This window comes from Aotus nancymaae, unplaced genomic scaffold (genome assembly GCF_030222135.1).
Source record: "Aotus nancymaae isolate 86718 unplaced genomic scaffold, 86718_ANA_hifiasm-v0.15.2.pri h1tg000015l_1, whole genome shotgun sequence".
In the NCBI taxonomy this organism is placed as follows: Eukaryota; Metazoa; Chordata; class Mammalia; order Primates; family Aotidae; genus Aotus; species Aotus nancymaae.
The window spans coordinates 2,220,234-2,238,212 of NW_026988427.1; the positions used below are offsets into that span (position 1 = coordinate 2,220,234).

The window sequence follows — 17,979 nt, forward strand, 5'->3', positions numbered from 1 at the left end:
CCTATCGGCGCCGCCCCGCGTGCCACCCCCGTCGCCCCGCCGCATCCCTCCCAGCCCCGCCCCTCCAGCGCTTCCAACGCGGACTCCCAGGGCAGTTAAGGCTACGAGGAGCGAGCGAGCGCGAGCTGACGAGCGGCGCAAGGACCCCGCGGGTGGCTGGGGCTTCCGCGGCGTCCGTCCCCGCTCTCTCTCCTAGGGCGCTCGGTGCAGACTGGCCGGCCGGCGCCGCCTCCCGGGAAGATGGCGCTGCACTTCCAGGTCAGTGCGCTCTGCGCCGCGGGCCAGCGCTCTGCCGCCTCGGGAACCCGGCGGGACGCGGGGGTGTGGAGACCGAGGGCCGAGGACAGCAGCGGAGGCCGCAGCGTCGCGGGCCAGTGTCCCCAGACTCCCAGCTCTTACCTCCGCCCCTAGCCGGGGACCGGGACACTGGTCTGGGCTGCACACCCCAGGCTCGGGCCGGAGTGTGCAGGGGCTGCCGAGCCTGGCTTGGAGGCGACGGGTGGAGGGGACTGGGGACAGGCCGAGGGCTCGCCACCGGGAAGGTGCGGACGCCGGCGGCGCGCGCGCGGACCGCGGCTTTAGTGGCGCCCGGGCAGGTGGGAGTCCCAGCTGTGCCGGCTTTGGCGCGCTTCGCGCGGCCGCCGAGCGGAGGAGCAGCCTTCCAGCCTTCCCGCCTTCCCGCCGCGTCGCTGGCGCGGATCTGTAGTCAGCCTCCCTCCACACAGTTGAGCCCGAGCCCGAGCTGGGGCTTGAGGTCCGCCGAAGGAGCGGCGGCAGCAGTTGGACTTTAATTGGCCGTAGGAGATAGGGGCTGCGTCTGCGGGGAGTTGCGAAGGAGGGCTCCGCGGCCGCCTCTTTGGAGGAGGAAACCCGGGCCGGGTGCGGGCGCGAGAATCGCAGAGGCTACGAGGATGGGACACGTATATCCTCGGGCTGCTCTGACATCCCCTTTCAGTTGTTTAGCGAGCATTTATTGTCTCCTCACTGTGTCTCAAGCACTGTGCAAAGTTCTAGGGATAAACGGTGACATCTTACTATCCTCGCCCTCATAGAGTTCACGGAGAATTACGGTACAAGTGAAAAATGTATGGTAGAAATAGTCACAGAGTATCATGGGAGCACGGAAAAGGGGGCAGCCAGCCAAGAGTGTATGTTGGGAAGGAGTGAAGCAGAGATGCTATGCTCTCAGCTAAGAGGCTTTAACTTTCTTTGAGCCTCCATTCTTCCATTAATTATTGAGCACCTACTAACTATGTTAGACGCTGAAGATACAACAGCTGTGAACAAAACTCTATGGTTTCTACTCTCAGGGAACTTGCAGTCTTCTGGTCCTTGAAAGACTTGTAGGTGTTTGCCAGGTGAAGAGGAACGGAAGGGTAAGGAGATAGAAGGACAGTGTGAACCAAGGCAAATAATTATGGAAGAATATGGTGTACTGCAGAAAGTTCAGTCTGGTTGGAACAAAGGGATGGGACCAGGAGAGGCAGTGGGTGGCAGATAACCTGGGAGAGGTAAGGCAATTTCATAATATGACGACAGTGTTTCTAAGAATCTCATTCCCTTTGTAGACTTCTTTGAACCCCCTGTGATCTCACTGACTCATAACTTGCTGATTTATTGATTCTTCCAAAGGGTCCTTTTTTAAAACCAGTTACTGTCTAGTAATCGACAGTTCCAGAATGTTATGTAGTACGCCCCACACATTACCCTTTGACTTCGTGTCATTTCTGAGGGTCCTCAGGTCAAAATAATGTATTACCACTTCAGTAAACATGCCCTCTGGGAAATTTTCACAGGAAGAATCTCACAAGGAGGATTTATGGATTGTAAACAGGTAATCAGATGTTCACAGAGCCCGTGTAAATCTTGAGAGTAAATTAAAAGGTATGGTGAAACTTTGGAATTTTTTCATACCTGGAAAGATGGTGTATAGTAAATCAAGCCCTGGAAGACTTCTTCATATTTAGGCACAGTGTTGGAAAAATTAGCTGCTAATGTCAAAACTACCCATATTGGTTTTCCAGGAATGTACTTCGTATTACATTTCTATAGACAGCTTAAAAGTGGAGTTGGACAAATAAAAGATCAGTTTTGTTGACCAAAAAAGAAAACCAGAAATTTCTCCATTTGAATTCTTTTTAGTGTATAGGATCATATCATTAATCAGTTAACTCAAGGAACATTTATTAATAGTGATAACCTAGCATTTTGAGTTTTCCTATGCCCATTATAGAGTTGAGCCTTGCCACTAACTTTAGAAATGTGCTTATATGAAGACACTGAGTCTTAAAACAGTTGTGACTTGTCCAAGGTTACAGAGTTAGAGTAGGCGTAATAACTCATAAGTTCCATGTTCCCCATTACCTCTAGCTTACTGTCGTCTACCAAAGGGGCAGCTAAGGCAAAAATTATGGCATCAAGATGATGAGTAAAGAAGCATATTTGTGTAGGGTGAGGTGAGGGTACTGGTCAACATCTTTTTCACATCATGACATACATAGAAAATGGTAATTGTGTATTTCATTAACATAAACTGCTCATTGCCAAAAGGCATCAGTGTGCACTTTCCCCAGTGTCTCAAGCCCTGCCCCTGCTACCTGGAGAGCAGAGGGATCAATATCTCAGGCATACCTGTGAACCATTCAAAGCAGCTGCATTCTGGTTAGGAAGCTGTGAATTAGGATACCCTGTCCCAAAGGAATTAATGTGTCTGGATTATCTGACAGGAGATAATCCAGATAAGGGGGCAGAGTGAGGAGAGAGAGAGAGAACTGAGAAGTAAAGTAGGCACTTTAGATAGTACAGAGGTACCTTGATGAGAATCAAGAGAATGTTAGGAAAAATTTGATCCAACTTTTCTACCCAGGACTGTTTCAGAAGCAGGACATATAGCCATGCTTCTTAATTCCTAGTCAAGCTACCTGATTTGATCTAGATGTGATTGAGAAATATTGTTTTTAAATGCAATGATAGCATGAAAAAATGTATGTGGGAGTGATCAGTCTGGCAGCGTGGACTTGAATGGGAGAAACTATAGAAGATCAGTATGGTCTTTTATATTCATCAGTAACTGGAGAGATTATTTATAAGTTATTGTGGATCGTCTGTATGGCAGGCGCTGGATTAGGCTTTTCCTATCTTTTATGTCTTAATTCTCATGATTATTTTGGAAGGTAGATAACTGCTGTTTGCAGTTTTAACAGAGAGGCTTAGAAAGTTAAATTATTTGCCTGAGGTCGCTTAATAAGTGAGGGGCAGATTCCAAAGCTTGTGTCCACTTCATTGGACCAGGGGTTTTCAAATCGAACCATGACATTTCTAAGACCCCACTACCCTGCACTCTCATTCCCAGAGCCGCCTCTTGAGAAATCCCTGGCCCTGGCAGCCACAGTTAGAAAATATTGCTTGATTGTTCTACTGTCTATGAATATCAGGTGGAGGTGTTAAGTTGAATCTTTATGGGAGAATAATTGGTAAGACTTTATGACAGATTAGATATGTTCCTGGAGTTAGCCAGACCGAGGTTTGAGGGCAGAGTCCACAAGACTGCCCTTACTTCTCACACCAACTGCAAGTTGGGGGTTTCCCAAAACCACCCTCAGGTTTAATAGTTTATTGGAAGGACTCACAGAATTTACTGAAAGTTGTCATACTCAGTTGCAGTTTGTTACAGGGACAGAATACAGATTAAAATTGGTCAAAGGAAGCTGACACAGGGCAAAATCTGTGCGGGTTTCAAAAATAAGCTTCTATTGGCCTAAGGACATGTGCTCCCTGCAACAATGTATGACAGTATGTACTAATTATTGCAAACTGGGGAAGCTAACCCAGACAAGGGTTTTTACTGGGGCTTCAGTTCTTAGGCATGATTGATTGATTGCCTACATATTTGACATCAGTCCTAGGTTGACTATTACTTTGTGACCCAAAGTCCCCACCCTAAAACACATAGGTGGTGTTTCTGATGTGGCCAGTGCCCAGCCTGCCACTGTTGGGTATGGGCAGCCTCTCCCTAAATAAAAACATCCTATCAGGTATAATACATTTCCTCCCAGAAGCAAAGGCCAAATGTCTATTATGGCAAATCAGTTACTATACAGGAGGTACAAAGGAGACTAAGGAGAGGGGAAGCAAAAGATAACATCGAGCATGTAAAACTACACTCCTTCTAGAACTCTGAAACTACTGAAAAGAAGGGACACTTAAAGTGGAAAACATGTTCAATTCTGTTTGTGATTTTTGGGTTATTTTTTACATCTTTCTAGATTTCCAGGAAATTTATACACATATACAAAGATGGTGAACAGAGAGGGCTAAAAGTATGAATTGCTAGGTGTGGTGGTGTGTTCCTATAGTCCCAGCTACTTGGGAGGCTGAGGTGGGGGGATCACTTGAGCTTGGGGGTTCTGGGCTGTATTGTAGTATGCTCCACTGATTAAGTGTCTCCGCTAAGTCCAACATCAACAATATTGACATCCATCAGTATGGGAATGGGGGACCACCAGGTTGCCTAAGGAACGATGAATTGTCCCAGGTCAGAGACAGAACTCGTCAAAACTCTAGTGCTGATCTGTAGTGGGACCGTGCCTGTGTAGAGCTACTGCTCTCCAGCCTGGGCAACATAACAAGACCCTTTCTCTTGAAGTATGGACTAGGACATCATCTCCAGTAGATGATGATGGAAATAAAGAGTGGCAAGTCGGGCAGGTTGGGAGGAGACAACATGTATTTGGAGTCTGTAGACTTGTATTTGACTCAGAATTTGATCATTTATTTGTAATCTTGAGCAACTTATATATATTTGATCTCAGCCTTAGTTTTTTAAATTTGTAGAATATATATGCTGAAAATATGTACTCCACAACAGCCTATTTTTCAGGATTGGTTTGAAAAAAGGATGGAAATACTTTTGTAAACTATAAAGCACTATGATGAGTATTATCTCTTTCGTTGTAAGAAGGAACAATTCCAAGAGATCCAGATAAAAGCCTTCAGGGATACTCAGGAAAAGGTAGTAAGAGGAAGAAAAAAAGAGTTTGTGGGAAATGAGTAACTTCAAAATGAAGGCAGAGTCTGTTTGTTATATCAAGAAGCTTGATTTCAGAGGCAGCAAAGATACAGGAAAGTAATTGAAAAGATTTTAAATTCAATTAAAGTGGATTTTTGTGGCTTACCCGTATATGTTATACTATTAGGGAACATTTCCTGAAACAAAAGCGTTTATTCTCTTTTTTTCAGCTTTACTGAAGTTCAATTGATAATAAAATGTGTATGTTTAAACTATGCAGTTGGATGGGTTTTGACATATGTATACATCTGTGAAATTGTCACCAAAATCAAGAAAAACATATCCATCCCCCCAGGAGTTTCTTTGTGCTCTCGTGCCCCTTTGTAATCTGTCTTTGCTGTCCCTGTTTCCTCCACTCTTCTGCTGTCTTCCTCCCAGCCAGGAAACCACTGATCTGTTTTGTTTCTTAAGAACCATATAATATATACTCTGTCTGGCTGCTTTTACTCAGCATTCACCTGTTGATAGTTACGTGTGTGACTTTTTACTTGCTATATAAAAAGAAGTCATCATTTAGGGGCCAATTCTGTGTCAATTGCAAAGGCCAGAAATAAGTCCAGAATAATTTGGAAGATCCTTATTTAGACTATAGTCAGGATTGCATCATTGTTTCCTAGGACATGTAAATTGGGTGCTGTCTGTTTTTGTGTGTGTGTTTTTTTTAGACAGGGTCTTACTCTGTCACCCAGGCTGGAGTGTGGTCGTGGGATCTCAGCTTGCTGAAACCTCTGCCTCTTGGGCTCAAGAAATCCTCCCACCTCAGCCTCTCAAGTAGCTGAGACTTGTCAGGCATGTGCCACCACACATGGCTAATTTTTTTTTTTTTTTTTTTTTTTTGTATTTTTTGAAGAGATGGGGTTTCACCATGTTGGCCAGGTTTGTCTTGAACTCCTGAGCTCAAGCAAGTCACCCACCTTGGCCTCCCAAAGTGCTGGGATTACAGGTGTGAGCCACCATGTCTGGCCTGCCTGTTTATAGTTAATAGTTACTCTGTGGGAGGTGAGTGATATCCAGTTCTCCTTATTTTACCTCTTAATTATTTATATGGATTTCTTATGTTGTCATTAAGACTAGTAAAAGCTTTAATAATTCAAATCTGATTTGTCAACAAATTGAGAAGGGATTCATTTTTCTGAGATCATTCTCATATTAATCATTCTTAGATATCAATGTATAAAACTAAGATGAAAATTTATTAGTTTACTATGAAAAATAAAGTTTCCTTAGAAAATCAAGTGCTAAACAGAAGATTGCTTGATTGGTTAGTAACCACCATATTGTGGGTTTAATTGCTTTATATGTCTAGATAATATCTTTCCACCAGGGTAAGGGTCTTTGTGTATCCCTTTCTCTAAAAAGGTTTCTAATATACCAGGTATGGTATGTGTTTGTTACCATTACAGTGAAAGAATAACTTGATTTTCTCTTTGAATCTTTTGCAAAAAAGTCAAACCTTTCCCTTTTTGTCTTGTATGGACTTTCATTTGTTAATAATTTGAAATATCGTTGGGAAAAACGAGTGACTGGTAACATTGTTGATTTAAATACTATTTAAATATACCCCAAGTCTGTTCTGTCTTGAGGTTCTTTATATCAGTACAGCAAAAGAGAAAAATAATTTCCAGACTTTTCCATACTCTTTCCAAATAGGTTTACTTAGGTATCATTGAATTGATTACTATTAATATTAGTTTTCTAGGGCTCACAACACTTTTTTTAAAATTAAGAGTCTCATTCTGTTTCCCAGGCTGGCCTGGAACTCCTGGGCTCAAGCGATTCTCCTGCCTCAGCCTACTGAGTAGCTGGGATTACAGGCATGTGCCACCATGCCTTAACACAAATGTATTCTTAGAGATCTGGAGGCCAGATGTCTGAAACATATACAGATTTGGTTCCTTTTGGAGGTCCTGAAGGAGAAACCATTTCATGCATTTCTCCAAGCTGCTTCTGATGGTTGCTGGCAATCCTCAGTGTTCTTTGGCTTGCAGAAACATCACTCTAGTCTCTGCCTACATCTTCATATGGTCTTCTCTGCTGTGTCTCTGCATCCCAAATCTTCCTCCTTTCTCTTATAAGAATACCAGTCAGTGGATTTAGGGCCCACTCTAAATCCAGCATGGTCTCATACCAAGATTGGTATTTGAATATTCAATACCAATTTGAATATTCAAATATATAATTTGAACATTTCAAATTATTAACAAATGAAATCCAATCTTGATCTCATACCAAGATTCTTAATTAGGGATTTGTGAAGACTCTATTTCCAAATAATGTCATTTATAGGTACTGGGATTGGAACTTGGACATATATTTTAAAGGGATATAATGAAAACCGGTAATGTTAAAAACAACTGTGTGCCAGAAGTTACATGGCACTAACTCTTAATCCTCCAAACCTGTGAGATAGGCACTGTTATCAGTCTCATTTTTGCTGCCTTTTGTTAAAGAGATTTGTTACTATATCTTGGCCTAATTCTTTTTGTCGTCAAAGTCTACTTCAAAGAATCTTAGGCCTATATGAATGCATGCCATCAGGATCAACTTATTAATTATACTGAGTATTATCAGTTCTAAAATTCAGTCCTCCAGATTTACTAGATGAAGGAAAAGACGGGGTTGATCATGAGAGGAAAAAAGGAACCCTTTTTAATTTTTGTATGTATATGTATGTTTTTTTCTTGTAAATATTTTTCTTGTATATATTTTAAGTTCTGAGATACATATGCAGAACATGCAGGTTTGTTACATATGTATACATGTGTCATGGTGGTTTGCTCCACCTGTCAACCCATCACCTAGGTATTAAGCTCGGCATGCCTTAGCTATTTGTTCTGATACTCTCCCTCCCCTCACCCCTGCAAGAGGCCCCCGTGTGTGTTGTTCCCCTCCCTGTGTCCACATGTCTTCATTGTTCAGCTTCTGCTTATGAGTGAGAACATGTGGTGTTTGGTTTTCTGTTCCTGCATTAGTTTACTGAGGATTAATGGCTTCCAGCTCATCCATGTCCCTGCAAAGGACATAATCTCATTTCTTTTTATGGCTACATAGTATTCCATGGTGTATATGTACCACATTTTCTTTATCCAGTCTGTTATCAATGGGCATTTGGGTTGGTTTCATGTCTTTGCTCTTGTGAATAGTGCTGCAATAAACATACATGTGCATGTATCTTTATAATAGAATGATTTATATTCCTTTGAGTGTATACCCAGTAATGGGATTGCTGGGTCAAATGATATTTCTGGTTCTAGGTCCTTGAAGTGTCTTCTACAATGGTTCAACTGATTTACATTCCCACCAACATTGTAAAAGTGTTTCTATTTCTCCACAGCCTCTTCAGCATATGTTGTTTCTTGACTTTTTAATAATCATCATTCTGACTGGAGTGAGATGGTATCTTATTGTGGTTTTGATTTGCATTTCTCTAATGATCAGTGATGTTGAACTTTTTTCATGTGGTAGCCTCATAAATGTCTTCTTTTGAGAAGTATCTGTTCATGTCCTTTGCCCACTTTTTGATGGTTTTTTTTTTTCTTGCAAATTTGTTTAAGTTTCCATGTAAATTCTGGATAGTGGACCTTTGTTAGATGGGTAGATTGCAAAAATTTTCTCCTGTTCTGTAGATTGTCTGTTCACTCTCATGATAGTTTCTTTTGCTGTTTAGAAGCTCTTTAGTTTAACTAGATCCCTTTTGTCAATTTGGCTTTTGTTGCAATTGCTTTTGGCAATTTCATCATAAAATCTTGGCCCATGCCTATGTCCTGAATGGTATTGTCTAGATTTTCTTCTAGGGCTTTTATGGTTTTGGGTTTTACATATAAGTCTTTAATCCATCTTGAGTTAATTTTTGTATAAGGTATAAGAAAGGGGTCCAGTTTCAGTTTTCTGCATATGGCTAGCCAGTTTTCCCAGCATCATTTGTTAAATAGGGAATTCTCTCCCCATTGCTTGTTTTTGCCAGCTTTGTCAAAGATCAGATGGTTGTAGATGTGTGTTCTTATTTCTGAGGTCCCTATTCTGTTCCATTGGTCTGTGTGTCTGTTTTGGTACCAGTACCATGCTGTTTTAGTTACTGTAGCCTTGCATTATGGTTTGAAGTCAGGTAGCGTGATGCCTCCAGCTTTGTTCTTTTTGCTTAGGATTGTCTTGGCTATACAGGCTCTTTTTTGGTTCTATGTGAATTTTAAGGTAGTTTTTTCTAATTCTATGAAGAATGTCAATGGTAGTTTAATGGGAATAGCATTGAATCTGTAAACTACTTTGGGCAATATGTCCATTTGCACAATATTGATTCTTCCTATCCACGAAGATGGAATGTTTTTCTATTTGTGTCCTCTCATTTCCTTGAACAGTGGTTTGTACTTCTTTTTGAAAAAGTCCTTCACATCCCTTGTCAGCTGTATTCCTTGGTATTTTATTCTCTTGGTAGCAATTATGAATGGCATGATTTGGCTCTCTGCTTTTCTATTGCTGTTTTATAGATATGTTTGTGATTTTTGCACATTGATTTTGGATTGTGAGACTTTACTGAAATTACTTCTCAGTTTAAGGAGTTTTTGGACTGAGATGATGGGGTTTTCTAGATTGTTGGGTCATGTTGTCTGCAGAGACAATTTGACTTTGTCTCTTGCTATCTGAATACCCTTTATCTCTTTATCTTGCCTGATTGCCCTGGCTAGAACTTCCAATACTATGTTGAATAAGAGTGGTGAGAGAGGACAGCCTTATCTTGTGCCAGTTTTCAAAGGGAATGCTTCCAGCTTTTACCCATTCAGTATGACATCGGCTATGGGTTTGTCATAAATAGCTCTTATTGTTTTGAGATATGTTCCATCAATACCTAGTTTATTGAGAGTTTTTAACATGAAGGGATGTTGAATTTGGTGAAGGCCTCTTCTGCATCATTCTATTGAGATAATCATGTGGTTTTTGTCATTGGCTCTGTTTATGTGATGGATTATATTTCTTGATTTACATATGTTGAACCAGCTTTGCATCCCAGGGATGAAGCTGACTTGATTGTGGTGAATAAGCCTTTTTTTTTTTTTTTTTGTTAGCCGGAGTTTCACTCTGTCATCCAGGCCCACGCTGGAGAACAGTGCAGTGGTGTGATCTCGGCTCCCTGCAGCCTCCACCTCCCGGGTTCAAGGGATTCTCTTGCCTCAACTTCCCGGGTAGCTGGGACTATAGGCATGTGCCACCATGCCTGGCTGATTTTTTTATTTTAGTAGAGACGGGATTTTGGTTTTGCCATGTTGACCAGACTGATCTTGAACTACTGACCTCAGGTGATCCACTGACCTCAGGTGATCCACCCACCTTGGCCTCCCAAAGCACTGGGATTACAGGCATGAGCCATGGCACCCAGCCTCGATAAGCTTTTTGGTGTGCTGCTGGATTTGGTTTGCCAGTATTTTACGGAAGATTTTCACATCAATGTTCATCAGGGATACTGGCCTGAAGTTTTATTTTTTTGTTGTGTCTCTGCCAGGCTTTGGTATCAGGATGATGCTGGCTTCATAAAATGAGTTAGGGAAGAGTCCCTCCTTTTCAGTTGTTTGGAATAGTTTCAGAAGGAATGGTACCAGCTCCTCTTTGTACCTCTAGTAGAATTTGGCTGTGAGACTGTCTGATCGTGGGTTTTCTTTGGTTGGTTATTTTTTTCCTGCCCCAATTTTAGAACTCGTTATTGGTCTAATCATGGATTTGACTTTTTCCTGGTTTAATGTTGGGAGGGTGTATATGTCCAGGAATTTATCCATTTCTTCCAGATTTTCTAGTTTATTTATGTAAAAGTGTTTATAGTATTCTTTGATGGTAGTTTGTATTTTTGTGGGGTCAGTGGTGATATCCCTTTATCATTTTTATTGTGTCTGATTCTTCTCTCTTCTTCTTTATTAGTCTAGATAGCAGTCTATCTATTTTATTAAGTTTTTATAAAGACCAGCTCCTGGATTCATTGATTTTTTTGAAGGATTTTTTGTGTCTCTATTTCCTTCAGTTCCACTCTGATCTTAGTGATTTCTTGTTTTGTGCTAGCTTTTGGGTTTGTTTGCTCTTGCTTCTCTAGTTCTTTTAGTTGTGATGTTAGGGTGTCAATTTGAGATCTTTCTAGCTTTCTGATGTGGGCATTTAGTGCTATAAATTTCCCTCTTAACACTGCTATAGCTGCATCCCAGAGATTCTGGTATGTTGGCTCTTTGTTCTCATTGGTTGCAAAGAATTTCTTGATTTCTGCCTTAATTTCATATTTAACCAGGAGTCATTCAGGAGCAGGTTGTTTAATTTCTATGTAGTTGTGTGGTTTTGAGTGAGTTTCTTAATCTTGCGTTCTAATTTGATTGCACTGTTCTGTAAGACTATTATGATTTCAGTTATTTTGTATTTGCTGAGGAGTGCTTTTCTTTCAATTATGTGGTCGATTTTAGAGTAAGTGCCATGTGGCACTAGAAGAATGTATATTCTGTTGTTTTGGGGTGGAGAGTTCTGTAGATATCTATTGGGTCCCCTTGATTCAGAGCGGAGTTCAAGTCCTGAATATCCTTGTTAATTTTCTGTCTCGTTGATCCAATAATATTGACATGGGATGTTAAAGTTTGCCACTATTACTGTGTGTAGTGTGTGGGAGTCTAAGTCTCTTTATAGATCTCTAAGAACTCATTTTATGAATCTGGGTGCTCCTGCGTTGGGTGCATATATATTTAGGATAGCCCTTCATGTTGAATTGTTCCCTTTACCATTGTGTAATGCCCTTCATTGTCTTTTTTCATCTTTGTTTGTTTAAAGTCTGTTTTGTCAGAAACTAGGATTGCAAACCCTGGTTTTTTTTTTCCTTTCCATTTGCTTGGTAAATTTTCCTCCATCCCTTTATTTTGAGCTTATGTGTGTCTTTGCACATGAGATAGGTTTCTTGAATATAGCACACTGATGGGACTTGACTCTTTATCCAATTTGGCAGTCTGTGGCTTTTAACTGGGGCATTTAGCTCATTTACATTAAAGTTAATATTGTATGTGTGAATTTGATCCTGTCATCATGATGCTAGCTGGTTATTTTGCATACTAGTTGATGTAGATTCTTCATAGTGTCCTTGGTCTTTATATTTTGGTGTGTTTTTTCAGTGGCTGTTACCAGTTTTTCTTTTCATATTTAGTGCTTCCCTCAGGAGCTCTTGTAAGGCAGGCTTGGTAGTGACAAATTCCCTCAGCATTTGCTTGTCTGAAAATGCTATAAAAGCACTAAGATGGAGAGAGGAAGAAGTAAAAAGAATAATGGGAGCTAGAGTAGATCTCATTTTGGTGTAACTTGTGTTTTCCTTTTATGAGAAGGTAGATGCATGCGCATGTGAGGCAATGTGTGGGCTAGTGTAGCTATAAGGTTGCCACGTAAAATTCAGGCTAGAAAAGACAACAGAAAGACATTTTGTAAAGGAATATCCCATTATTTTCATATGCCTACCCTACATTGAAATCAATGCCAATATTTTTCCTTTCTCTTATTCAAGTTCAAAGTGAGATAATTTTTTTCAGAAGACATGTTTAACAAAAAATGTTTTAAGCTGAGGAGGAGTGCTGAACTCATTTTTAAATTCTTGTTTTAGATTGTTTCCATGTGTCGCATATCGTCAGATGAGATTAGATTTATATCATCAGATAGGATTATAAGCAGAATGCTTTAGTCTTTGTGCTTATGAAATAGGACCCTTTAACATAACTGATTATTACATTGCTAGAAATACCATGCGATCAAGTCAAAGTTCTTGAAAATCCTGCAGCGCTTTTAGTTGTTGGTTCAGAAGCCCCATATCAGCATAGAATAAAAATAATATATATATATGTTTTTGAGACAGGGTCTTGCTCTGTAACCCAGGCTGAAGTACAATGATGGAATCTTGGCTCACTGCAGTCTCAACCTCCCAGGCTCAAGCGATCTTCCCACTTCAGCCCTCCAGTAGCTGGAACTACAGGTGCACCCTGCTACCCCTGCTACTTTTGTTGTATTTGTAGAGGGGGTTTTGCCATGTTACCCGTGGTGGTCTTGAACTCCTGGGCTCAGGTGATCCTTGCGCCTTGGCCTCTCGAAGTGCTGGAATTATAGGCATGAGCCACCACGTCTAGCCTTAAATTCTTAAAATTTGAGAAAGAATATAAATTTGGTTATCTGCAACTTGTGTATGATCATTTCCCCCATCCATCTCCCTAACCTCATCTGGTATCTCCTTGCTGTGTTTATCAGCCACACTGACCTTTAATGCTTTCAAATGACTAAACTCTATTTTGCTGAAGAGCGCTGGTAAATTTTCTTTCTTTGCCTGGATGGCCTTCTAGTCTTTTTAAAATCTGATTGACCCTTGTAGGTCTCAGCATAAATATTGTTTCTTTAGGCGTACCTTTCCAAATCCTTGTTGTAGACAAGTTCTCCCCTTCTTGTACTCTTCCATTGCAGAATTATCAACTTGTAAGTAAATAATTTGGGGAGTAGGAGATGTGCCTGTTTTGTTTCCAACTGTATCTCCTAGTAAGTAGTTGTATTTCAGTAAACATGTATCAAGTTAATGAATACACCTGTGATATTTGTAGCCCTTGTATTTTGTGGTTAAATATTTACCTCAATTTTTCATTCAAGTCAAATTTTTTTTTTTCTTTTAAGAATTTGGCCGAATTGGAAGTGTTATGTACTCATCTCTACATAGGGACTGATCTTACACAAAGAATAGAGGCTGAGAAAGCACTCTTGGAACTGATTGACAGCCCAGAATGTCTCAGCAAGTGTCAACTTTTATTAGAACAAGGAACAGTAAGTATTTGGTAACAGTGATTAACCATGAAAGATCAGTAGATGTATGTCATTGTTAATGAACTCGTGTGTGTTAGCAGTGGTAACCGAGTGATATTGCCACAGGGTTTTTTTGTTTTTGTGAAACTGTAGTTTCACTGTCAAAGGGGTTAATCAGGAAAAGAATTGGAAAACCTGGAAAGCAAATTTAGGGAAGAGCCAGGAAATGAAATAGGAATTAATTGAGATAGTTTCTTGATTGCTTTTGGTCTCTTTTTATGTCTCATATTAGTGGGCAAAAACCACATTTTTAGGAAGTTGAATAACAACTTAAAAAAATCTAGATAGGGGAGGCAGATTGTAATTACCTCTGAAACATGAAAGGATGATTCCAAAGCATTCTGATTATCTCTTGCCTGCCTCCCTCCCATCTAGATATTCACAGTCTAGACATTTATATTCATTTAGTAAAATACTTAAATGCAAAACCAGGCGTTGTACTGCCTACTTGATTTATGTACATGAATTAAAGTAGCTCTTTGTTTAGTTGAAGAGGCAGATATATAAATAGCTATGAAATGATTGTGGTAAGAGATTGTGTAGTCTAGAGCAAAGCTGGCAAACTTTTTCTGTGAAGGGCCAGATAGCAAATATTGTAGATTTTGTGGGCCAGGAGACAAAATGGAAGATATTTTATAAGAACATCTATAGTAAGAGAAAAAACAAATTTCTTCAAAGTTTTATGGATGAGATTCAAAATATAATAATCTAATACAGGTTTTTTAAAATAATACAGGTCTCTTAATAAAGAGAATAGAGCTATTTTTGGGAGGATAACATTTTGCTTAACAGGAGTTCCAAATTGTTTTCTATCGTCAACATTGATTGCAAATGTTCATATGTTAATGCTGATCTATAATAAGATTTTACATATTTGATATTTGAAAGTATCTTTTCACATAGGTATTATCAAATACTAATATCAGTCCATGAGCATATGATTATAATTAAGCACATTCATCGTTTATAAGGCATTTAAAGAATTCTGTTAAATCTTGATATTTGCCTTTTAGTATGTCATTGTATTGCAGATTAATCACTTCCAACTGAAGATTAGGTGGGAGCTCTTAATTGCACAGTTAAATGGATTTTAAAATATGGAAATTTTCTTTATACTTGCATCAAGATCTGAAGCTGGAGCTGTAGCTGAAGCTCAGAAAATATATCTCTGAATAGAGATCTCACTACTTGTTTTAACTTTTGACGATGTGGGAAGTGTATAAAGCTGCCTGACATTACTTGCAATTCAAATGATGTTAGTTGTTATCAAAATGGCTTTACTTCACAGTAAGTTCTGCATATAGGTACTAGACACTTTTTAGGCAAATTTGTAATTTTAGGTTGAATTCATTAAGGAACATTATCAATTTTGCAGCAAAGGTAAGTTCCAAAGCCATTTAATGTTGAACAATAGTGACTTGGTTGTCTCATTCCGAAAAATTTTAGCCTTATCCCTGAGCTAAAAAAAAAAATCGCAGTAAAACTTTATCGCTGATAAGCTATTTAACTATTGTGTGATGGGACAAGTGAGAATATTGTTTCCAATATAGAATATTCAGATACTGCTTCTTTATCTTGCAGAAATTCACAGAACTAAAGTTCACAAAAGTGAATGAAGTCCACTGTTAACACTACTGATTCATTAACTTATGATAGATTCATATATTTACTATACAGTATCTGCAGATGAATACTATGGTGAATAGGTTTTAAACATCTTACATTTTTCATAAGCTTTGTAAATTTGTTCAGCTAAGTTCTTTTCTGCTCCATATGTTTTTACCACTAGTGTGACATATTATACCAGATTCTACCTCAGTTTATATTGAATTAACGTGTCCTCAAGTTCTTTGAAAATATTCTGGCCTGTAGTTCTCCCACACTCTTCATAGAGGCCAATTCTTTAGTTGCTTCACACTCAGCATTGACTTCTAGAACATACAGATAGTAATATTACGAGTATGAACATTGTAAGAAACATCTGTCTACTCATCAAGAGTTAAGGAGACCCTTTCCAAATCATTTGCCTTGTTTTCAAATTGACTTTTGATGTTGTTCCAATGTCTTCAACTCTTTGAGCACTCGCTCCCACCAGAAACTAATAATCTTGTTTTCTCTGCACACGTAACTTTGGCCGCTATAATAAGACAATGGTGATTTAATTAACTCATCATCAGTAAATGGCGGTGTGATTGGCTAACAAATGAGCCACTTGGAAACTTTGGTTGCAGGCTCATTTTTTATATTTGTAAAGACAGTCTACTATGATGAGATATAAAATTTTCTACTTTTTCTGACTTTTGATTTCCTGAGTTGGGACTATTGTGATGGGAAAGATGGGGATATTGCTTGGTCTGATATAGTCAATGTACATCATATTCTTTTAGGACAACTATAGTAACATTGCATAAAAAGCACATTGTTGGCTGGGAGCAGTGGCTCACGCCTGTAATCCCAGCACTTTGGGAGGCTGAGGAGAATGGATCACAAGGTCTGGAGTTCAAGACCAGCCTGGCTGACATGGTGAAACCCCACCTCTACTAATAATACAAAAATTAGCTGGGGATGGTGGTGCACATCTGTAGTCCCAGCTACTCGGGAGGCTGAGGCAGGAGAATCGCTTGAACCTGGGAGGCAGAGGTTGCAGTGAGCCGAGATTGCATCACTGCACTCCAGCCTGGGACACAGCGAGACTCCCATCTCAAAAAAAAAAAAACTACATTGTTTTGTCATGTAATCAATAACGGAATGATCACACTCCATTGTGCCTTAAACATTAGATATTTGAAGTCCACTTTTATCTTTTCTTATTTTAATATTGATAGACATGCGCTGGTAATAACAAAAGGTATGTGTCATGTCATGGCAACACCCATGGCGCTCTAGTCACTGTGGTTTATGATGCTCTGAGCAGCAGTAGAAAGCACTGAGTGCTACATGTGGTCTCTGTCTTAACTGTTCAATTCTGCCTTCATGGCATGCAAGCAGCCGTAGGCAGTGTATAAATAAATGAGCATGGCTGTATTTGAATAAACTTTATGGACACCAAAATATGGATTTCATGTATTTTTCTGTCACAAAATATTATTATTGTTTTGATTTTTTGAACAATTGAAAAGCTGCTTGAAATTGTAGGAAATATTCGTAGCTCACAAGCCATGTAAAAATAGGCAGGATTTGGTCAGGGGCCATAGTTTGCTGGCCTCTGGTCTGGAGAAAAAAAGAAAGGGAATATCTTTGCAAGAATTTCTAGGGGATGGAGTGAATACCTAAACCAAATTTTGAAGGATGAGCTTGCATTTAGAGAGTTTGAGTATACTATTAAGATAATTGGGGGTCAGAGAATATAGTCAGACATGGGTTTCAGGGAACACGGAGGTCAGGGTGGGGAAGATATTGAAAGGACTCTAAAGGCTGTCATGGTCAGAGCAAAGTCAAGAATGAAACCAGATGAATTTGAAGAGATTGTCAGAGGCCAGATGGTGTAGGGCTGTAGACCATGGTAAGAGTACTGTATTTTATTTGAACTTGCCAAGTCATTTATTTCTCCCATTTGCTTATTGTTATTTGAGATGGCTGTCTACACCTCCCTCAATTAATGATTTCTTATGAGAGATTGTATGCCTGTGTATATATATCCTTTTCTCTATATATGTATCTCAAATTGATATATTTTATCCCTTGTGAATTTGCCATTTTGGAAAACCAGAAGAATTTCTGTTATTGCTTAGAAGAACATTTCTATCATAATGCTTTGATTATTTTAATTCATTTGTGATAATAATAAATAAAATTATTCTTTACAGACATCCTATGCTCAGCTCCTTGCAGCAACATGTCTTTCAAAACTTGTCAGCCGAGTCAGTCCTTTACCTGTTGAGCAGAGCATGGACATCAGTAAGTGGTTTATTTTGCTTTTTAACCAATTACACTTGAAAAAAACTTTTTCTTTTGAATATGCTAAACTGTTACTAGGACTGCAAACTTTTTGAGTCTGTCATTTTTTAAAACATGAGTATCAAGTTTCATTTACTCATCTATTAATGAATACTGATGTGTTACATAAAGCAATG

General features: G+C 39.5%; 1 protein-coding gene across 1 annotated transcript in view; it reads left to right on the forward strand.

The window, feature by feature from the left end:
* The first annotated feature begins 1,112 nt into the window (after positions 1 to 1,112).
* The window catches only part of RANBP17 (RAN binding protein 17), a 377,695-nt gene continuing 360,828 nt past the window's right edge, over positions 1,113 to 17,979 (forward strand). Inside the window, exons 1-3 of the mRNA XM_064376519.1 lie at positions 1,113 to 1,148; positions 13,721 to 13,867; positions 17,713 to 17,803. Of these exons, the coding sequence (XP_064232589.1) occupies positions 1,113 to 1,148; positions 13,721 to 13,867; positions 17,713 to 17,803 (274 nt within the window). The remainder of the gene's footprint in view (positions 1,149 to 13,720; positions 13,868 to 17,712; positions 17,804 to 17,979) is intronic.